This window comes from Apteryx mantelli, chromosome 2 (genome assembly GCF_036417845.1).
Source record: "Apteryx mantelli isolate bAptMan1 chromosome 2, bAptMan1.hap1, whole genome shotgun sequence".
Taxonomy (NCBI): Eukaryota; Metazoa; Chordata; class Aves; order Apterygiformes; family Apterygidae; genus Apteryx; species Apteryx mantelli.
In genome coordinates this window covers 115,601,191-115,618,696 of record NC_089979.1, presented here as the reverse complement: position 1 = coordinate 115,618,696, position 17,506 = coordinate 115,601,191, and the positions used below count along the sequence as shown (strand labels likewise).

The following is a 17,506-nucleotide window of genomic DNA, read 5'->3' as shown; positions in this document are numbered from 1 at the left end:
TGTTAGAGAAGTGTGATGTGTTGAGACTTCTTTTCTTCTGCTACCTTACCCTGAGTTAAAAATGCCATTGTCTTTTACTTGTACTAATGTCTTTTAAACGGTCCTGTGCATATCATCACAGCTGTATTTGGATCTTTGCTTGTGAGCAGTGAGATGAGAGCACAACTGTGACAAATCAGTGTTATGGCCATTTGTACTAGATAAGGGCATACTGTTACATGGTTTGGATATTCCACTATTGAAGGCAGTCAGTCCTAGGATTTTATTTAAATAGGGGTATGTGACAACTAGATCCTTGAAAGAATTCTTTTTGAAACGTGCGTGGCTAAAAATACTGTAATACTTTTATTTCTTAGGTATTAAAAGTACGGCAAGCAGACATCACCCGAGAAACAGTACAGAAAAGTGTCTGTGTTCTCAGTCAGCTGGTAAGAATGTTTGTTTAACTCCCAAAACACTTCCATGAACAAATTAAAATGGTTTGTTTTCCATATTCTTATTTGGAAACTTTTGGCTCTGACTATTTCTTTTTTTTAAATCATTGTAAAGGATAACAAAATGAACACTGGAGTGAAAATGAATTAGAAAGCCATGGCATTTGAGTGTGCTGCCTTGAACTGGTATCTCCTTATAAGAATAACTGTAAAACTGTCTGCCTGTTGTCAGGAACTGGGATATCTGTTTGTGCTTTTGATAGTTCTTAAGTACTAATTCTTAAGTTCTTTATTTCATGTAGTAGGATTTGGGGTTTTGGTCATTGTAATAACTAATTATCAAAAAAAAATGGAGAAAGTAGCCATTGACAACTGTCAAAGAGATTTTAAGATAGTCACATACACAGCATACTCTGTTTTCAGGGGACATGTTGTATATATACCTATTTAGTAACAGCTACCAATTGCCAGGCAGGTAAAAGAACTTTCAGTGCTTGAAGCTGAATTAAGAACTGTTACTGCAGGTGTATGAGCAGTGTTAAGCAGGAAAGTACTTTTCCAGAAAGATGTTCAGTGATGGTGTGGTATGTACAAATGGAAAGAAAGAAGAAAGAATTATTATCATTTAAAATGAGCACAGAAGACAAGACACTGCAAGTTGGCAGTCAAGAGTTTTTGCCCCTGAAAATGGACTGTACCTCTAATAATATGTCTCTATTGCAAGATAAGAATGGGAGAAGACTGAAGTTTAAAATGGGTTATTAAATAAGTTTTCTTCACTTGCTTGCTTTTCTATTTGTTTCTTTCTTTCAAGCCTTTGTATGGGTTACTTCAGGCAAAGCTGCAACTCATTACACATGCGTATTTTGAAGAAAAAGACTTCTCACAAATTTCAATTCTAAAGGTAAAGTTTAAACCATATTCATACAGAACAAAGCCTTCAGTGTATGCCTAAAGGTTTTAATGTTTTTAATGAGTGATTTGCTTAGATACTCCATTTTCATAGGTGATTCTGCTATTCAACTCAAGTAATAAATTACAAGAACTAAATGAACTACCCAAATCTGACAGAGGGTCAGCTTTCTGATTTGTAATGAAATGCACATTGATTATCATGCTCATTCTTTCATCTCCATTGACTCCCATAGTAAAACTTGCTTTTCTTCCTGAAATAAGCTCTTGAAATCCTTGAAATAAGCCATTTTTATTTACTCTGAATTTTGTGTGACCATATGCCATTAATGCATTCTGGGTTTTTTGTTTTTGTTCCAACTCTTACAGGAACTCTATGAGCATATGAATAGCTCTTTGGGAGGAACTCTGCTGGAAGGGTCACAAGTTTGTCTTGGTAAGTGACATTTTTGTACAAGCAGCAGAGATAATGTTATGCTAACCAGCACATTTGCTTTTTGAGCTAATTTGCTTCTGTGCATTAACAAATTAAGCACCAGAGGTTTATGTGCCTGTACAGTATTCTATTATGCTTTCCTTCCTTAATGGATTTAAATAAATGTCAAATAAATGCTATGTTCCTTCCATGATAGCACTTAGTTATAGGTTGAAAGTTATGATGCATCTAGGCTTGATGGCTTGACAAGTGAGTGCTCAGCTGCTTTTGGGAAACAGTGCTTTCTTAATTTTTAGGTAAAACGATTTGTTGGTATGGGGTGTGCAGCCTTTCATGTACCTATTATTTGGGAAATCTTCCATATGATTCTAGCTTTTCCCTGTGTTTTCTGAATGCATAGTGTAGGATTTAATTCAGTGTTTCCATAATGCTGTATTGCAGCCAACAGGAGTAACAGAGTGTGATTACTCACATTATTGCTGTCTCCATTGTAGCTTTAACTATTACTTCTACTCTAAAGGAAGAGAATTTGGTATGAGTTCTCCTAACAAAATAACTAGATTCACATAGAGTGCATAGTTTAATTGCTACTTGGATTTATTTTTTTTGTTTTTTTTCTTCCCCCCTCTCCTGAAGAAAAATGGTGACAAAAAGTAAGTTGGAATCTCTACTAGCTATTAATTGGAATAATGGCTTTCTTTTTGGTATCTCAGGTCTATCTCCTCGGGATCTTGTTCTTCATTTTAGACACAAGGTATGCTTTCTCTGCTATATTATAATTATGAAGTACAGCACTATGATGCCTTGCACAAATTTTGTGGAGTAAAATGCTTTGTGAGCAACTGAAAAATAAACACATGTGCTAGGAGTGAAGCTCTTTCCTTAGGACTTCTGGTTACAGACTTCTGATTTCCCTTCCCCTTCTGTGTACACACCTTCAGTAAAGGTTTGTTCCAGACAAAAAAGTTTTGTCTGCTTTCTGGTTTCCCTGGAGACTTCTAGGTTTTTGTGACATTTCTTGAATCACGTCCCAAAGTGCAAATTGTGTCTCTATTTCCTGCTCCTTGTCAGATGAACTTGATAGAAGAATGTTGCTAATGTCCTGGCACGCACAACTTACCCCTTTTCCCCGTATCTTGTAACTTTTGCAGCCCCTGCAATCATAGAACATGAGGGATCTTGCTTCCCTCCTTTTTCTTGATGACTGTTGAAATGCAGAGTGTATCCTAAGCGAAGTTACAAATAACCTTTAGAATCTTTTTTTTATTAACTGAGAGGCATCAAGGAAATTAAATTGAGAAACCGGGATGTATTTGCATGTGCACAGTAGATATTTGGGGGAGGGTAGAAATAATTTTTGTTTCACTTCAAACATCCTGGTTATGCCCTAGAAGCATCTGTCCGTTTTCTTTGAGTACAAAGAAAGTCTGGAAGCCATCTCTGATCTAGGTATCTCATTAATAGATGTCTAAAATTAGGTGAGGTGAGTGCTATTCTTGGTGTTCTGCTGAATTCATTTATGTGTTTCTGTGGAGGAGCTCTTCTGTGCTTATGCAGTTTACTGTTTTTTGAAACTGGAGTGATAGAATATGTTCTTACTCATAAATAAGCCTTGTATGATTCAAAGTATGCAATTCCTGTTTGTGCAGTTCATTCTTTGTGCATCTCGGATGCTATTTTTAAAGAATGGTCAGGTGGAGAAAGGATATCAGGACACTAGTTTCTGTTGGCTGAATGTATTTAACCGTTTAGCCAATAAAATCAATAATCAGTATTAAATTTTGAATAAGACAAAGTTTGTACAGTATTTCTGATAAATGGCAATGGCTCACTCATGTTTTTCTTTTCTGTATTTTTCAGGTCTTGATCCTTTTTAAATTGATTCTTCTAGAGAAAAAGGTAACATTTTGTTGGCCAAGGCAGAGAATTGAAATAGAAGTGTAATTGTTACGCATCTTCATATGAAAGATAACTAAAATATACCAGTGAAAAATAAGAATTATATTTAAAGTACTTTTGTATGCATGTATACATTTGGAAACTATGCTCTAACTGTTTGTTAACATAAATTTGTTCTCATCTCTTCTATACATACTCTGCCTTATTAATATTTGTCCCAGCGAAAGTTAAGTAAAATGTGTTTAAATGAGCGGAGAAACATGATGTATTATAAGAAGACAGGAGTGGATACACATAATGCAAACAGTTGCTTGTGTGAAGGAATGGGTAGGAAATGTGAGTACCTTAAAAAGGAGCCTATGACTGTACAGGGTCCAGTTAACTCCAACTTTTGATTTAAGCATTACATAAGCATACCAAGGAAAACTAGTGCTAGGAACCTCTTTCAAACCTGAATTACATAGACAGCTAGAGGAGACAATGTAAAAGGTTGTCTTTTTTTTTTTTTTTTTGCCTTGTTCTTTAAATTTTTGTTTAAACATTGCTTTCAGTACTTCAAATTTCACTGTTTCTTTAGTGAACCTGCTCTGTTAAAAGCCAGCTTCTTCAGAGTGGTGAGAAGGAACATCTGAATTTTCCCATTGGCTACAACTGGAAAGTCAGTAGGACTTGACCTATAAAATATCAAAACAGCTTTCTGAAGTCTGTATCTAAGGCTTAGGTACCTTTTGTGAGACAGTAAATACACCCTGTTATAGATGTACTTGGACGACTTCACTAAAGCTTCTGCACTTGTCACCTAATTCTGTGTGCTAGATATACCTTGATAGTTATAAGTATTTCTTGAAGAGAATAAATTTAATTTCTGCATTAAAGATGCATGTGTTAAAGCTGCTATATTATTTAAGGCTATGCAAAAAGTATACTTGAGAAAATACACTTATTACGCAGTGGCAGTGCACATGTAGAAATGAATGTAATCAAGACTTGATTGGTAAGGTTTTTTGCCAAAATCACTGAATACATTTTGAAATTCTACAGAAAGGTTTGTTTTTTTTGTATAACATCTCTATTGATCTATTTAAAAACTTATAATGTTAGCATTCTGTCACGGTAGTTCAGCACTTGGGCATATGTAAACAAAATACTTAACTGAGCTACGATTCTCTTCTGAAGCTGCACAAACCACAAGACATAAATGCACAGGAAGAGTGGAGAGAAGCTTTCCCAAGCATGTTCATATGACTCAGGCATATGAATCTGGTTTGAAAATAACTGGATGCTTATTGAATAAACCTGAGTGTTTTTTTTTTTTGTTTTTGTTTTTGGGTTTTTTTTTTCTAAGCCATAACAGGAAGAGAACACTTGCAATTTCAATAGGAAGAGTTTGGTTTCCTGGTACTGCCTGTTTTCTGACAGATGTTAAGGTTCCAGAATAACTCTGGGAAATCTGTATGTTCAAAGACTTTTAAAGCAAGAAACTGCTAGTAATGCCAATTTTCCTTGAGCAGAAAAGTGCCTGAATGTCACAGATGGATTTTCTTTAATCCCTAGCAATTTGGTTAATGCCTTTCCACAGGCTAAAGGACCCCCCCCCCCAGCTGCTATTAAGCTGCGAGACTACTTCCAGATGGCAATCATTTGACTTTCTGCTGCCAGGACCACCCAATTTGCTAATGTAAATGTTGTAGACCTTATAACAGGATAGGGAGGGCTAAAGAAATGTGCACCCACACAGATGGAAAGATGGCAGAGGCACTCAATAGAAAAAACGTATAGAAAAGTGATCAGCTTAAGTATGCAGTACACCCAACCAAAAAAGCAAATATAGGTAAACTTCTTGAAAAGGAGATACTTTATAAACTTGTTTACTTCTTTAGACTTAAAAGTAAATTCAGCTAGGAATACATGATACCTGAGAATCCTAAACTGAAAGGGATGTCGTGGGGTTTCTGCTGTAGTTCCATGCTATTACATCATGTATCTTTCATTAACTTATTGACCAGCTTCTCAAAAGCCAGACTTTTTATTCCCATTGGTGTCAGTGGAAATTACTCTGTTCAGATAAACTGCCTGTTCTTCTCATCATGCTATAGGTTTTTTCTGCTACTGTTGCAATTCATCTTTCTTGAACGTAGAAAAACAAATTGTACAAGGCACTATACATGGTGTACTCTGTTTCCAGCTGAGATACCATTAAACATCATGTGATATGTTAGGACTGTCTCTTTCTTGGTTCCATCAGGTCAGGGGCTCATAGACTTGAGCATACTGGTGGATCATGAGTTACTTATCATTTACTTCTAACAAGTGACTTTCTAGCTTATAGCAGAAGTCTTTTGTTAATTCTAAGTCCACAAACTTGCACTTTTGAATTTCATTATATACCTATTAACTTGGCCTGCAAAGTCATCACGTTATGTATGGTCATTCTGTATTCCTTTGTATTGCTGACTCCTTGTAGTGCTCATATTTGCCACTAGTATACTACTGCTTTTTTACTGAGGATGTTAAAATGCCATGGTAAAGCAAGTTGTGGGTATGGGGTTTTTTTTTGTTTTTTTTTCCTGAAAGTCTGTCTTGGAGGAACTCCAGTATTTAATATTCCTTGAACCTCGTGCTTCTTCTTTCAGTACTAACCTTTGATATCCCCCTTTTGAATTCCTGAGTAATTTACTAATCCCAGTCTCTCTAATTTCCCATGTTCTGCCCAAAGTTCTTTACTGAAGTCAACGTCAATCATTTTTTCTGTTTCCAGAAAATCAGTTTTTAATCATAGAAAGATATCTCTAGTAAATGCATGCTGCATTTATTCTGTTCTCTATTTATCTGCTTATTATTAATATATTGTTTTCTTTGAAGAGCTATTTTGCATAGGGTTTTTTTCAGAATTCTGGAATGGTGATTATTTGGCCTCTGACTTATAACAGAGACAGACTTTAATGTGTGAAAAATAAGCAATGGTTTATGCAGAGTGACAGGAACAACTTTTGTCTGTCAATCAGTGAGATTTTTTTCCTCCTGAAATTGATCCAGTCAGCATTGGATTGAGCTGTCCAACTGCAAGCAAGTTATATACTTACACACATTTAAATATTTACTTCAAAAAACTGTTGTAAGAGCTTTTGTTGGTGAACAGACATGAAAAGAAAGAAAATGCCTTGGACAGCTTGCATGCATTTTATCTGTCATGTGTAAGCTATTTTTTTTTTTTTTTAATTCTCTCCTTCCTACCCCCCCTTCTTTTCTTTTTTCCCTCCTGCCACCAGGTGCTGTTTTACATTTCTCCAGTAAATAGATTGGTGGGAGCTCTAATGACTGTCCTGTCACTCTTTCCTGGTAAGAAGAGATGTTTGGACTTCTTTTTAATATAGTTTCTGTTCATAACTGAGACTGGCTGTACTGTTCCATGTGGAAAGCAACTTATGTGACAGTAGGGTTCTGTCAATATATTGCCTGAAAAATGGGATAACTTGTATGCATGTCTGTATAGTATGGACACATCTCTTAACACTTATTACTTACAGTATATGCATTATTCTTTGTGTTTAGCCAGAGCTACTGTATCTTCTGTATTATTGCTTGTTGATAACATAGATGGGGCTCCGAATAAGTCATTGGGCATGTATTCTTGCCAAGTTATTACAAACCAAAAATACAGCTCTGTTTCCTCTACACATACCCCTCAAAAAAAAAAAAAAAGGGGGAGAGGAGGGGAAATACTTGCCTAGATAATTCTTAAATTCTAACTATTCTTCTCAAAGCAAAAGGTTGGGGCAGATTCTCTTGGAAAGAAGGTTTGACTTTCAAAGTAGTGTTCCGAAGTATGTGATTTCTAGTATGCACAGAAGAGCATTTCCTTCATTGTCTTTAACAAAAGTCATTTGAATTTGTATTAAGGTGCTGATATTCATGTGTGATATCACTTTCCAGGTATGATTGAACATGGTCTTACTGACTGCTCACAGTATAGACCAAGAAAGAGTATTTCAGAGGATACTGGCTTGCAGGAAATCACTCCACTGTTAGATGATTATGTTTCTGTGTCTGCTGCTGCTATTTCAAATTCAAACTTGGAAATGGGAAAGGAAGGCAGAAAGATGGCAGGAGACCATTCACTGGAAGGTCAAAAAGCAAATGTGCCTTTTTCCCAGTCACAGAAGACTTGCAATGGAGCTCAGGCCTCCAATGGTACTGTACAGCACTTGAAAGTTCCTTTCCGCACTTCTCCAGAGTCTTCTGAAAGTGATTGGGAGACCTTAGATCCTAGCATTTTGGAGGAGTCTAATTTGAAAGAAGGAGAACGTGAAAATAAAGCATCTGAACAGGCTGAAAATCTACCAAAAAAATGCTTCTGCTCAGAAAGCCTTCCAATCACTGTGCAGCCCCAGGCAAATACAGGACACATGGTGCTTGTTCCAGGATTGATATCTGGATTGGAAGAGGACCAGTATGGTATGCCACTGGCTATTTTTACAAAGGTAAACAGGTTATTTGTGGTACCTGGTAACTCAAAAGACTGCTGTTTTTACAGAAGTGACTAATAATTTTGGTTATCCAGCTCTAAATGACTGTAGGGTACTACAATGTACATGTAAGTACAGCTGTGTTTTTTTCCTAGGCAGATAAAGACACTGAGTGCCTGTCTGAGGGGGGTGTGCATGCATGCACACGTGCCTTCCACTTTGCTGTCATATGTATACTGTCATATGTATACTTGTGTACTGCTTGCAATTCTGTATGATTGTAACCTGTAGACCCACTATGCTCAATGCATGGTAGGTATCAGTAACTACTATTTTCTTTTACTCTGAAGAATTGTTAATCTAATCTATATGGGGCAAGATCAGAGTACTTAAGAAGCATTTAGATACCTTCGTCCTAACTAAGATTCTGCAAACTACTCCTTAGTGGCTACCTAAGCCTAGAGGTAACTTTTCTCCTCTGTCTGTTAACACTTCCTCATTATCTGTGGCTCTTTCTCTGTGCATGGTACTGAGCTGCTGAGCTCTAAGATTACAGAGAAATGTAATTGAACTCCAGGTATTACAGAGTTTCTCTAAGGACCCTAACAGCCATTCTCAGATAATATGTAATACACATTTACTACTTCTGGCTTACCTATAAAAACCAGGGCAGATGCCTCTCTTTTAAATACAACTTTGTCAGTGAAAGAAGTGATATAATACTTTGTTTTGTTTTTATGTAATAACCTATTAGATGAGTGCATTTGCCCAGGAAGTGGAAGATTCAGTTTCATCCCTTCAACCTGATGAGGTTCATGGTAGTGTCTCTCCCTTTGGAGATGCTTATTTGTATTTCCTTGCAAAACATTGTATTTGACAGTTGTATTTGAGCTTCTCAGAATAACTTTCATTGGCAACAATACATTAGGCACAAATGAGCAGATCAAATGCCATCTGCTCTATATTGCTTTAAGCCTCCACTAGAAATGGCTGTCCAGCAAAGATCTACAGCTTGGTGTTTGTCTTTATGGTCTGTCTTGTCTAAAAAATAGCCTGTAAGTTGTATTTAGTTTAGTTCTATTAAAATACTAGATTGAAGGCAAGGCGCAAATAATTGATAGCGTGTGGGGCTAAGAGTGCAAACTTTGTATGCTGCTAAGCTTGTAAAATGGAAAAGTAAACAATTTTTATGGAAGTTGACAGTTTCTACATGTTTACCTTCTGTTCCACAAAGGCACTTTTCATTTGAGTTCATCCAATGTAATTAAAAAAGAAAAGGCTTTACACCTCAAAGTTATCAGAAAATGTGATTGCAAGTTAAAATTTAACTGCTTACTGGAAAGTTTAAATCTCTTTTAGAGGTCTCATCTCTGGGTTCTTTTAGGCAATGCTGTAGAAGAATAACAAATCTGACAAATTTGAATGGGATGAGATTTTGCCAGTTGGCAGAATATATCCAAATACACCAGAGCATAATGAAAAATAGGCTGTGATATTTTGTTTCTTTATTACCAGTTCTATAGGATCTAATGCTCATTTAAATTGCACTCTTTAAAAATAAAAAAAAGGGGAGGGGGGAACAGGTTCATAGAAACCAACACAGTTATATTTATGGAGAAATGTGAATTTGGGAACTGACCCTTGATATTTTAAATGGTGAAGTATTTCCAAAATTTGAGTAAAAATTAATTGGACCTTTCTTTGCCAACTTCCTAAGCCTTATTTTTCTGAGTATTTTCTATTTTAGGTTGATGATTCTGTTTCAAAGCACCATTGTTCTTTTGACACAGGCTGTTTGTTTTCGGCTGATAAGTGCTTGTCATCTGGAAAGCTATCCCTGTGTTTAATATAACAAAAGGGAAGAGTTGTGCTCCTTTCTTCCATATGTTTCCAATTATCGTGTACTGTGTGATAAAGTACATGTGCTCTTTGTTTCTGTCCAGTATGCCATTAACCCTTCTGGGTTTGTACTAGTGAATAAACTGCATTGTGCTTTATGCAATTGAAACAGTTGAAATTAGATCTGAGTTTTAAATTTAGTGGATATGTTGATTCTACATTTAAAAGAAATAATACAATACCTACAGCTTCTTTTCAATGATCTTTGCATAACTTACTTAAAAGCCTTATGGCACTTCTTTTAAAATGGGGGGGGGGCGGGGGGGTCGTTTGTTTTGTTTTAATTGGAATGTACGATTCTAAGCATGGAGTGGTTTAAAAAGCACAGTGCTTTGCTTTCTTTCCTGCTTTCTCTTAAAGCAGGCATGCACATGCTCACCCAAAATTGACAGCTCTCTCTGGAGCCTGTAAGTCTCCATCTTCAAAATGTGGACAGCAGCTGTGTAAGTTTCTGTAGCTTTTCTGCATGATGTACCTCAGGTCTACCAGAAGACAGCATGGTATGCAAAGTAGAAGTGAGATGAATCTGTCTCCCTTGACTTCTTGACTTTAAACTGACTTGAGACCTCCATGCTCACTTTATACTCCTTATTCTGCTACTGTGTAAACACGTTTGCTTCTTGTCAGCTAGCATTGTATTTCATTTTCAGTCCTGAGACTGAAAGGTTACACAACCTCTTGAAAACTTAGTTTATATGAAATCTGTTTCCTTTGCTTTGCAGATATAATGTAGCAAAGAAAGATAATCATGGCTGAAATTATAGTAACCAAAGTTCTTCATTCTGGGTGGGAATGTGCTGGCTTTTGTTAGGAAAAATTGTGAATATAGACAACGTTTTGTCTTTTTGTTAATCCTCTAAATATCTCTGTTATTTTAGGGATACCTTTGTTTGCCATATATGGCACTGCAGCAACATCATCTCCTCTCAGATGTAACAGTCCGCGGCTTTGTCGCTGGAGCCACCAACATCCTGTTCCGTCAGCAGAAACATCTGAGCGATGCAATTGTAGAAGTATGAATCTTTGCATTTGAACTTCTGGAACCGGAGAAAAAAAAGGGGGGGGGGTGGACAAAGCAGAGATTGCATTTTGGATATATATCTGTAATGTTCCAGGTTCATGCCCAAATTTTGAGTAACTTCCCCATGAAATAAGCTCTTACATTTAAGAATTTATTCTATTTGTATAGGTTGTTAGGGTAGAGAACACAACTTTTAAGCTGTGAGAAAGTAATGCATATTTTTTGTGTGTATTCTTATATCCAATATTTGAATTTTTAGGGCTTTTTTAAAATTTTTATTTCACTACTGTTTTAGTTTTACTCATTATGAACTTTCATGGCTTTGTAATAAGGTCTTCAAAAATAAATGCCTGCAGCTGAGAAACTGTATCTGTATACAGTTGGAGAATAAAGCCTACTAACGCTGACTTCCTTCTGATTTAGTCAACAGATTAAAAAGGAAAAAGGGGGGGGGGGGAGGAGTACCTAAAAAAGCACTGCGTCTGTTCTAGCAAATAGTCACAAGTAGATCATTAGCATTTGGTAACATAACATAGTTAAATATATGTAACCAACTTAATATAGTGGATAAATTAACACAGTAATCACAGAGAAAATCAAAGAAAATACATGTGAACACCAAACTTCCCTGCCAAATACTGTGAAATAAGCAGCTTTTACTCTGTGCCAGGAAGATCATCAGGTTCTGGTTTTATCAGCGATATATGTCATTCTGAGAATAGCTTGCACGTGATTTATTTGGTTATTTGTTTGTTCTTGATACTGGTGTGACTGTGTTTAGATTTAGGTAGTTGTTTGACAGTAATAGTACATGGCATTATATATATAAGCAATTTCATTTGGATCCACTTTTACCCTTGGAATTATTTCAAACAGATAGAAGATGCTCATGTACAAATCCATGATCCAGAACTCCGTAAGATCCTGAACCCTACAACTGCTGACCTAAGATTTGCAGATTACTTGGTGAAGCATGTGACTGAAAACAGAGATGATGTGTTCCTTGATGGCACTGGTTGGGAAGGAGGAGATGAGTGGATCAGGGCTCAGTTTACTGCTTATCTTCATGCACTACTTGCTGCTGTGCTACAACCAGGTACACTGCATGCCTTTTCTGGGGGCCGAGATGAACATGGGTGTAATAAGCATTTGCCCTGTTGCTGTACATGCTTGGCCTGCTGCTAAGGAGGAGGAGCTGGTCAAAGAAGAAATAGCCTTTAAGGCTGCAGAGTAAGAATTTAGTAAATAAACTTCTCAAGGAATAACAAGGATAGCCAAGGACAACAAAATCTCCTTGATTTAATTAAGCTTTCCCTCATAAGAACTTGCAACCCTGTATAGTGAGAGATTTTACAAACTTAGAATATTCTACAGACTCTGTTGCCACCTGAAGTTCAGTTTGGGGAACTAACTGGATCCAAGGAGGAATGAAGTTAGTGGCTGTCCTCAGAGAGTCTTGGTGGTCTGACCCATCTCTTCTCCCTTCCTGCCGTAGTCTTAAATAGGACTTAATTAAGTGAAAAGTGTCAGCTATAGGCTTTACAAGCTTCTGTTTTCTGGAGCTTAAGCATTTCTGCCTTGGTTCAGAGGGAATTCCCTATGTTCCAGTCTTTCCTGCATGAATGTAACTAAAAGAATCAGTGGTTTATTTCTGGAAAATGTTTCATTTGCCCCACACTGATCCTCTTAACCTCATCCTCTTCATGCTTATTTTCCTGTTATTGATTGTGAACTAATTCAGTACCCATTTCATGGTATTTGTGAGAGAGCATGGGATTGAGAACTACACTTTGAGATCTAGAAGAGGCTAAGTTTTGTTGAACAGCATTATTATTTTAAGATGATTGCATGCTTGATATGAAGTATCAGGCTTGTATTGAAACTCATGCTGCTTCACCTCTGGTTCTGATTTCCTATGTTCTTATGTATTTTATTTTAAAGGGGATGTTGTTATAAGTTTATTCTACAGTAGCTGATACTTCAGTTTTGGAATCAATCTGAGGTTTACTAAATATGAATGTGTAATAGCATAGTACAGCAAAGCCTAGTGCATCTCACCAAGACCAGTGCAAGTAATGTTTCTGTTCCTGGTTGCTGTGTGGCCTTTCTTTCTCTCTTGCCCATCCTTGCCCACAGAACAAGTCAAGAGGGCTCTGTTTGGATGACTTTTTTTTTTTTCCCTCTCCCCAGTTGCACTCCTCAGAGCTTTATAAATAAATTAAAAATAAGAAAAATATTGTTTAATCTTAAGCATTATGAAAAGCTTTTTATAAAATCTGTCCTGTTAGTGTTTTCATGAAAAAAAGACAAAACCCCCCCCGGCAACATAAATTGTGTAATTGTGTCTGGTTTTTGTGTTTTGTCCTGGCTCTGTATATTTGGGACACTTTTTAAAATGAATATAATATAACATCTGTGAAGTGTCAGGTTCATCGTACTGGAATTTGACTTGACTTTGATTTGTCAAGAACCTGTAAAATTTTAGTTTTTCTTTTAAAAGGGAAAAAAAAGCCTTCACTTTTCTTTTATTACATCTCTAACAAATTGCTACAGATTCACTCATCTTTATTTTAATTTATCAGACAATGAAAAGACTTTGTCAGACTTTGGAACAGCATTTGTAGCAGCCTGGAAAAATACACACAACTACAGAGTATGGAACAGCAACAAGCATCCAGCTCTTGCAGAGGTAAATTCGAGGTAAGGAACCAATTTTTAGCTCTTAGCACAGAGAGTGCCTAGCATGCAGAGTCAGGCACACCATTCTGTAGAACTGCAGCTTTCCCCTCGTTCCTCTTAGAAAGCCCTTGAGGATGAAACTTTTGCAGCCCTATGCTGAAAGGATTCTGAGCCTACAGAAGCAGAATATTTCTGTTCTTTAATACCTTACTGTATTTCTGGGATATAGTTTTATGAAGAAAACTATCCAGAGTCAGGAGATGTGAAACTTGAGCAACTTGATAGTTGGCTGTCCCCTGCTGTAGAGTTTATTGTCATTCCTCAGGAATTGCCCTCACATGGTTCTGCTTTTTTTTTTTTTCTTTCTTTTGATTGCTTCCAGGTGTCCAGGGACTAGCTGTGTCCAAGGTTGTCACTGATGGGGATGGAGGGGAGCTGGCTGATTTATATTTCATCTTTTATACTTTGGATTGTTTTATGCTTATTTGTGCTCTAATATCAGATCATGCCAGGCTTAGTGACACTGTAGGCTCCACATGTGCTTTGTTTAGCATGGATTACTATTTTACTGCAGGGAGGCTTGTATGGTTTTGCTCTTGCTTTGGCAGCTGCCATAGTCTGGAGAGGAAGGTTGTTTTTCTTTACACCTGCAAAGCTCTTTTGGCCTACTTAAGGGATCACTTTTTCACGCTCTTGTCTTGTTAGAAGGAGGTGTGTGTCTGCCTTAATGTGAAAAGAAGATTGTTTATATCTGGTTTATAAATAGAAAGCACCTTACAGGTGGTTCATAAGAAATCTAAGGTTGAATAGTCACTGGATCTAGCCTACTATAAAGTGATATAGTACTACATCTATAATAGACTTTTTTTAAAAAAAACAGCAGAGAAGAATGTAACCAGTGATTTCAGTTGTTGTAATATGGATTCATCTTGAAAAAATAAATAAATGTATTTTTTTGGTTTCTTTCCCCTCTTCCAGCCATCCATTCCAGGGACAATACTCTGTATCAGATGTTAAGTTAAGATTGTCACAGTAAGTATATAGTATTTCAATATGTACTGGAAAAAAAAGTCAGATATTAATAACTGTAACTCTTTCTATGGAGAGCTAAACAAAATAACAATTTGAATCACCCAAGTAGATGAAACTGTATTCAAAGTTCTCCTGCAAAACTTCACCACATATAAAGATGGATGGTTTGCACAAAATAGGGGGAAATAGTGCTAATACACTGTTTTGTTAGTCTTTACACAATAGAGCCCTGATTTTTGCATTGCAATTATAAGGCTTTTATATATTTATTTTTAAACTGTTAGGAATCCATTTAAATCAAAGCTATTAAAACTGTTATCAGTGTTTTTCTGTGTGTTGGCTTTGGGTCCAGTTGTTAGGAGAAATTAGTGTTTGAGGGGGTTTTGGTTTGTTTGCTCTGTTTTTTAATGCAGCATTGTTCTAAAAAATCTCTCTTGGAGTTCATTTGTATATGTACTGAGGCTATGGCTCAGATTCTTCAGCTTAGAAGTTTAAAATGCATCTTCTGTAACTTCTTGCTGCACTGAACTATGCCCGAACTTTAAGTTCTGTCAGTTCCTACCTATAATATTCAAGTCTAAAACTGGCTTCAGTGGCACGTGTTATTCTCGCAGCGGTACAGTTCTTAACTAAAGCCAAAATTCAGTCTTACAGTTGCAATTAACTGTTTCCTTTTGTTCAGCCATCAAGCAAAATAGGTTGTTTTCTCTTACTTAGCTATGTTGACTGTGAAATTTATTCTTTAATAAAAGTCACTGGATTTGTTGAAATTTGGTGGTGCCACCTATATAGTTGACTTATTGTAGACATTTAAGCAGACTGGTTCTATAAGATGCCTGTTAAATCAGCAGTGCATATGCACTGCTAATTCTGCATGTTCCTTGGCTGTAAACTGTTACACACTTTGAGTAGACCTAAAATACGTGCTAACATAAAAGGGCAGCTTGAGGAATAAAAAGGTTCAGACTTCAGCCCACTGAATCTTTTTGTTGCTTCTGCTGACCAATGACAGATTAAACTTCTGTGATGGAGATTGAGAATTGCAAACAAATCAAGATGTATCTCAAGGTAATTGCCTTCAAAAGGCACATGCTGATAGCAGCTCTTACTATTATTGTGGTTTGTAGCCTTTGTAGAAAGATTTAATAATCTGAAAGATGCAGGGATGTCTACAATGTGTGTCCCCCCACCCCTTCCTTTTTTTAAAGGGGAGATGTTAACACTTTCTGGTATTCTGAAACAAATGTGAAATTATCAGTAGCTGTCTCTAATAATAAAAATATTTTTACAACAGTATCTTTATTCCTCAGAAGCAATTTGCCTGTCAGATACTCATCAAAATTACTTACTTTTTTGCAAATTGTACCTGAACTTGTTCTTGAGAGGTACTCTGTTCTTTCTGCTTTTCATCTACACTGAAGATTTTGAAAGTATTCAACAAGTTAACATAGAAAATTGTGAGGTGGAAGAGAATGTGGCATGCTTTTCTATAGCTGTGTTGTCGAGTTTTACATAAATAGGTTTTCAGAGTATGAAATGAGTCTGAAACTTTAATGTTATAATTTAAGACTAAATGAGACTATTTTCAAGTGATTGCATTTGTGCAATAGAGCTGATTGCTTTTGTGCAGTCCTTTCCAAATGATGGTAGTGTCTGTCGTCGTCTTACTTTTTTTTTTAACAAAAGCATGAGAGTTAAATTATACTTGATCAAAAATTACATCTTAAAAGCAAAATGCAAAGTAAACCCTATTTAGAGAAATGAATGACTATTCATTAACACATATTTCTTCTTGAAGACTTACAGATCAGAGCTAAAACTTTCCAAAATTTCTATTAATTTGATTTTATAATTTAGAAAATAGAAGTATTTGTGAAAGGTAGTAGTGTGTTTTATAAGAATGAACTGTTGCTGCTTGCTCTTATTTGTTCTATGCCTAACTGATCTGTGTGGATGAGATGCATACTTCTGATATAGGCTTTTATATATAATCAAGCCCATACATTTCCTATGCTACAAATATGTTTTTATATATATAAAATATTTCTAACTTGATAGTCTATTTACAATTAGAGATAATATGTCAGTTGACTAACAGTCTTCAGCATCCCTTTTGTTTAGCTCAGTGCAAAATAGTGAACGTGGAAAGAAGATTGGAAATGTGATGGTTTCCACTAGCCGAAACGTTGTACAAACAGGAAAAGCTGTAGGTAAGAAATTTATTGAAAGCCAGCTTGGATCTCGGCACCATCTATCTTGTAGAAGCATCCTATATCTCACTTATATTTCATTTTAGTTGAAGTATGCTTTACAACATGCATACAAAATAGAGCAATGTTTTGAGAAGCAAAGCTGCTGATTGAGGCCCTGTATATTGCATGATAGTAGAAAGAGAAGCAGTTAGGCCAAAGAAACTAATTTCTTTTCCAGTGTGAGCTGGATAGGAACGTGGGAAGGGAGGTGTTTGCTTAAAAGCTTTTCATGTCTTCTATAAATGCTTAGACCACCACGCTGCCTTCTGCATTCAGTTGTTTTCACTCTTGTATCACTTTGAAGCTATCCAGAGCTGGCTGAAATCACTGAAAGACTTTGTGTCAGTCTCTGTAGGTTTTGCAATAGTCTGCAGTTTTCTGGAAGAGCAGTTTCTGCACTTGAACAGGGGCACCTTCAGGAGATTGTCACCTTGCAGTGTGAGAGAACATGAGTCCACCAGCTGAAGAGTCCTATA

General features: G+C 36.4%; 1 protein-coding gene across 1 annotated transcript in view; it reads left to right on the top strand.

Moving 5' to 3' along the window:
* Positions 1-17,506, top strand: part of AVL9 (AVL9 cell migration associated) — a 44,246-nt gene that overhangs the window by 22,580 nt on the left and 4,160 nt on the right. Inside the window, exons 4-15 of the mRNA XM_067291280.1 lie at positions 357-428; positions 1,249-1,338; positions 1,716-1,782; positions 2,496-2,536; positions 3,643-3,681; positions 6,951-7,020; positions 7,615-8,162; positions 10,925-11,059; positions 11,944-12,163; positions 13,650-13,767; positions 14,725-14,778; positions 16,900-16,988. Coding sequence (XP_067147381.1) covers positions 357-428; positions 1,249-1,338; positions 1,716-1,782; positions 2,496-2,536; positions 3,643-3,681; positions 6,951-7,020; positions 7,615-8,162; positions 10,925-11,059; positions 11,944-12,163; positions 13,650-13,767; positions 14,725-14,778; positions 16,900-16,988 — 1,543 coding nt within the window. The remainder of the gene's footprint in view (positions 1-356; positions 429-1,248; positions 1,339-1,715; positions 1,783-2,495; positions 2,537-3,642; positions 3,682-6,950; positions 7,021-7,614; positions 8,163-10,924; positions 11,060-11,943; positions 12,164-13,649; positions 13,768-14,724; positions 14,779-16,899; positions 16,989-17,506) is intronic.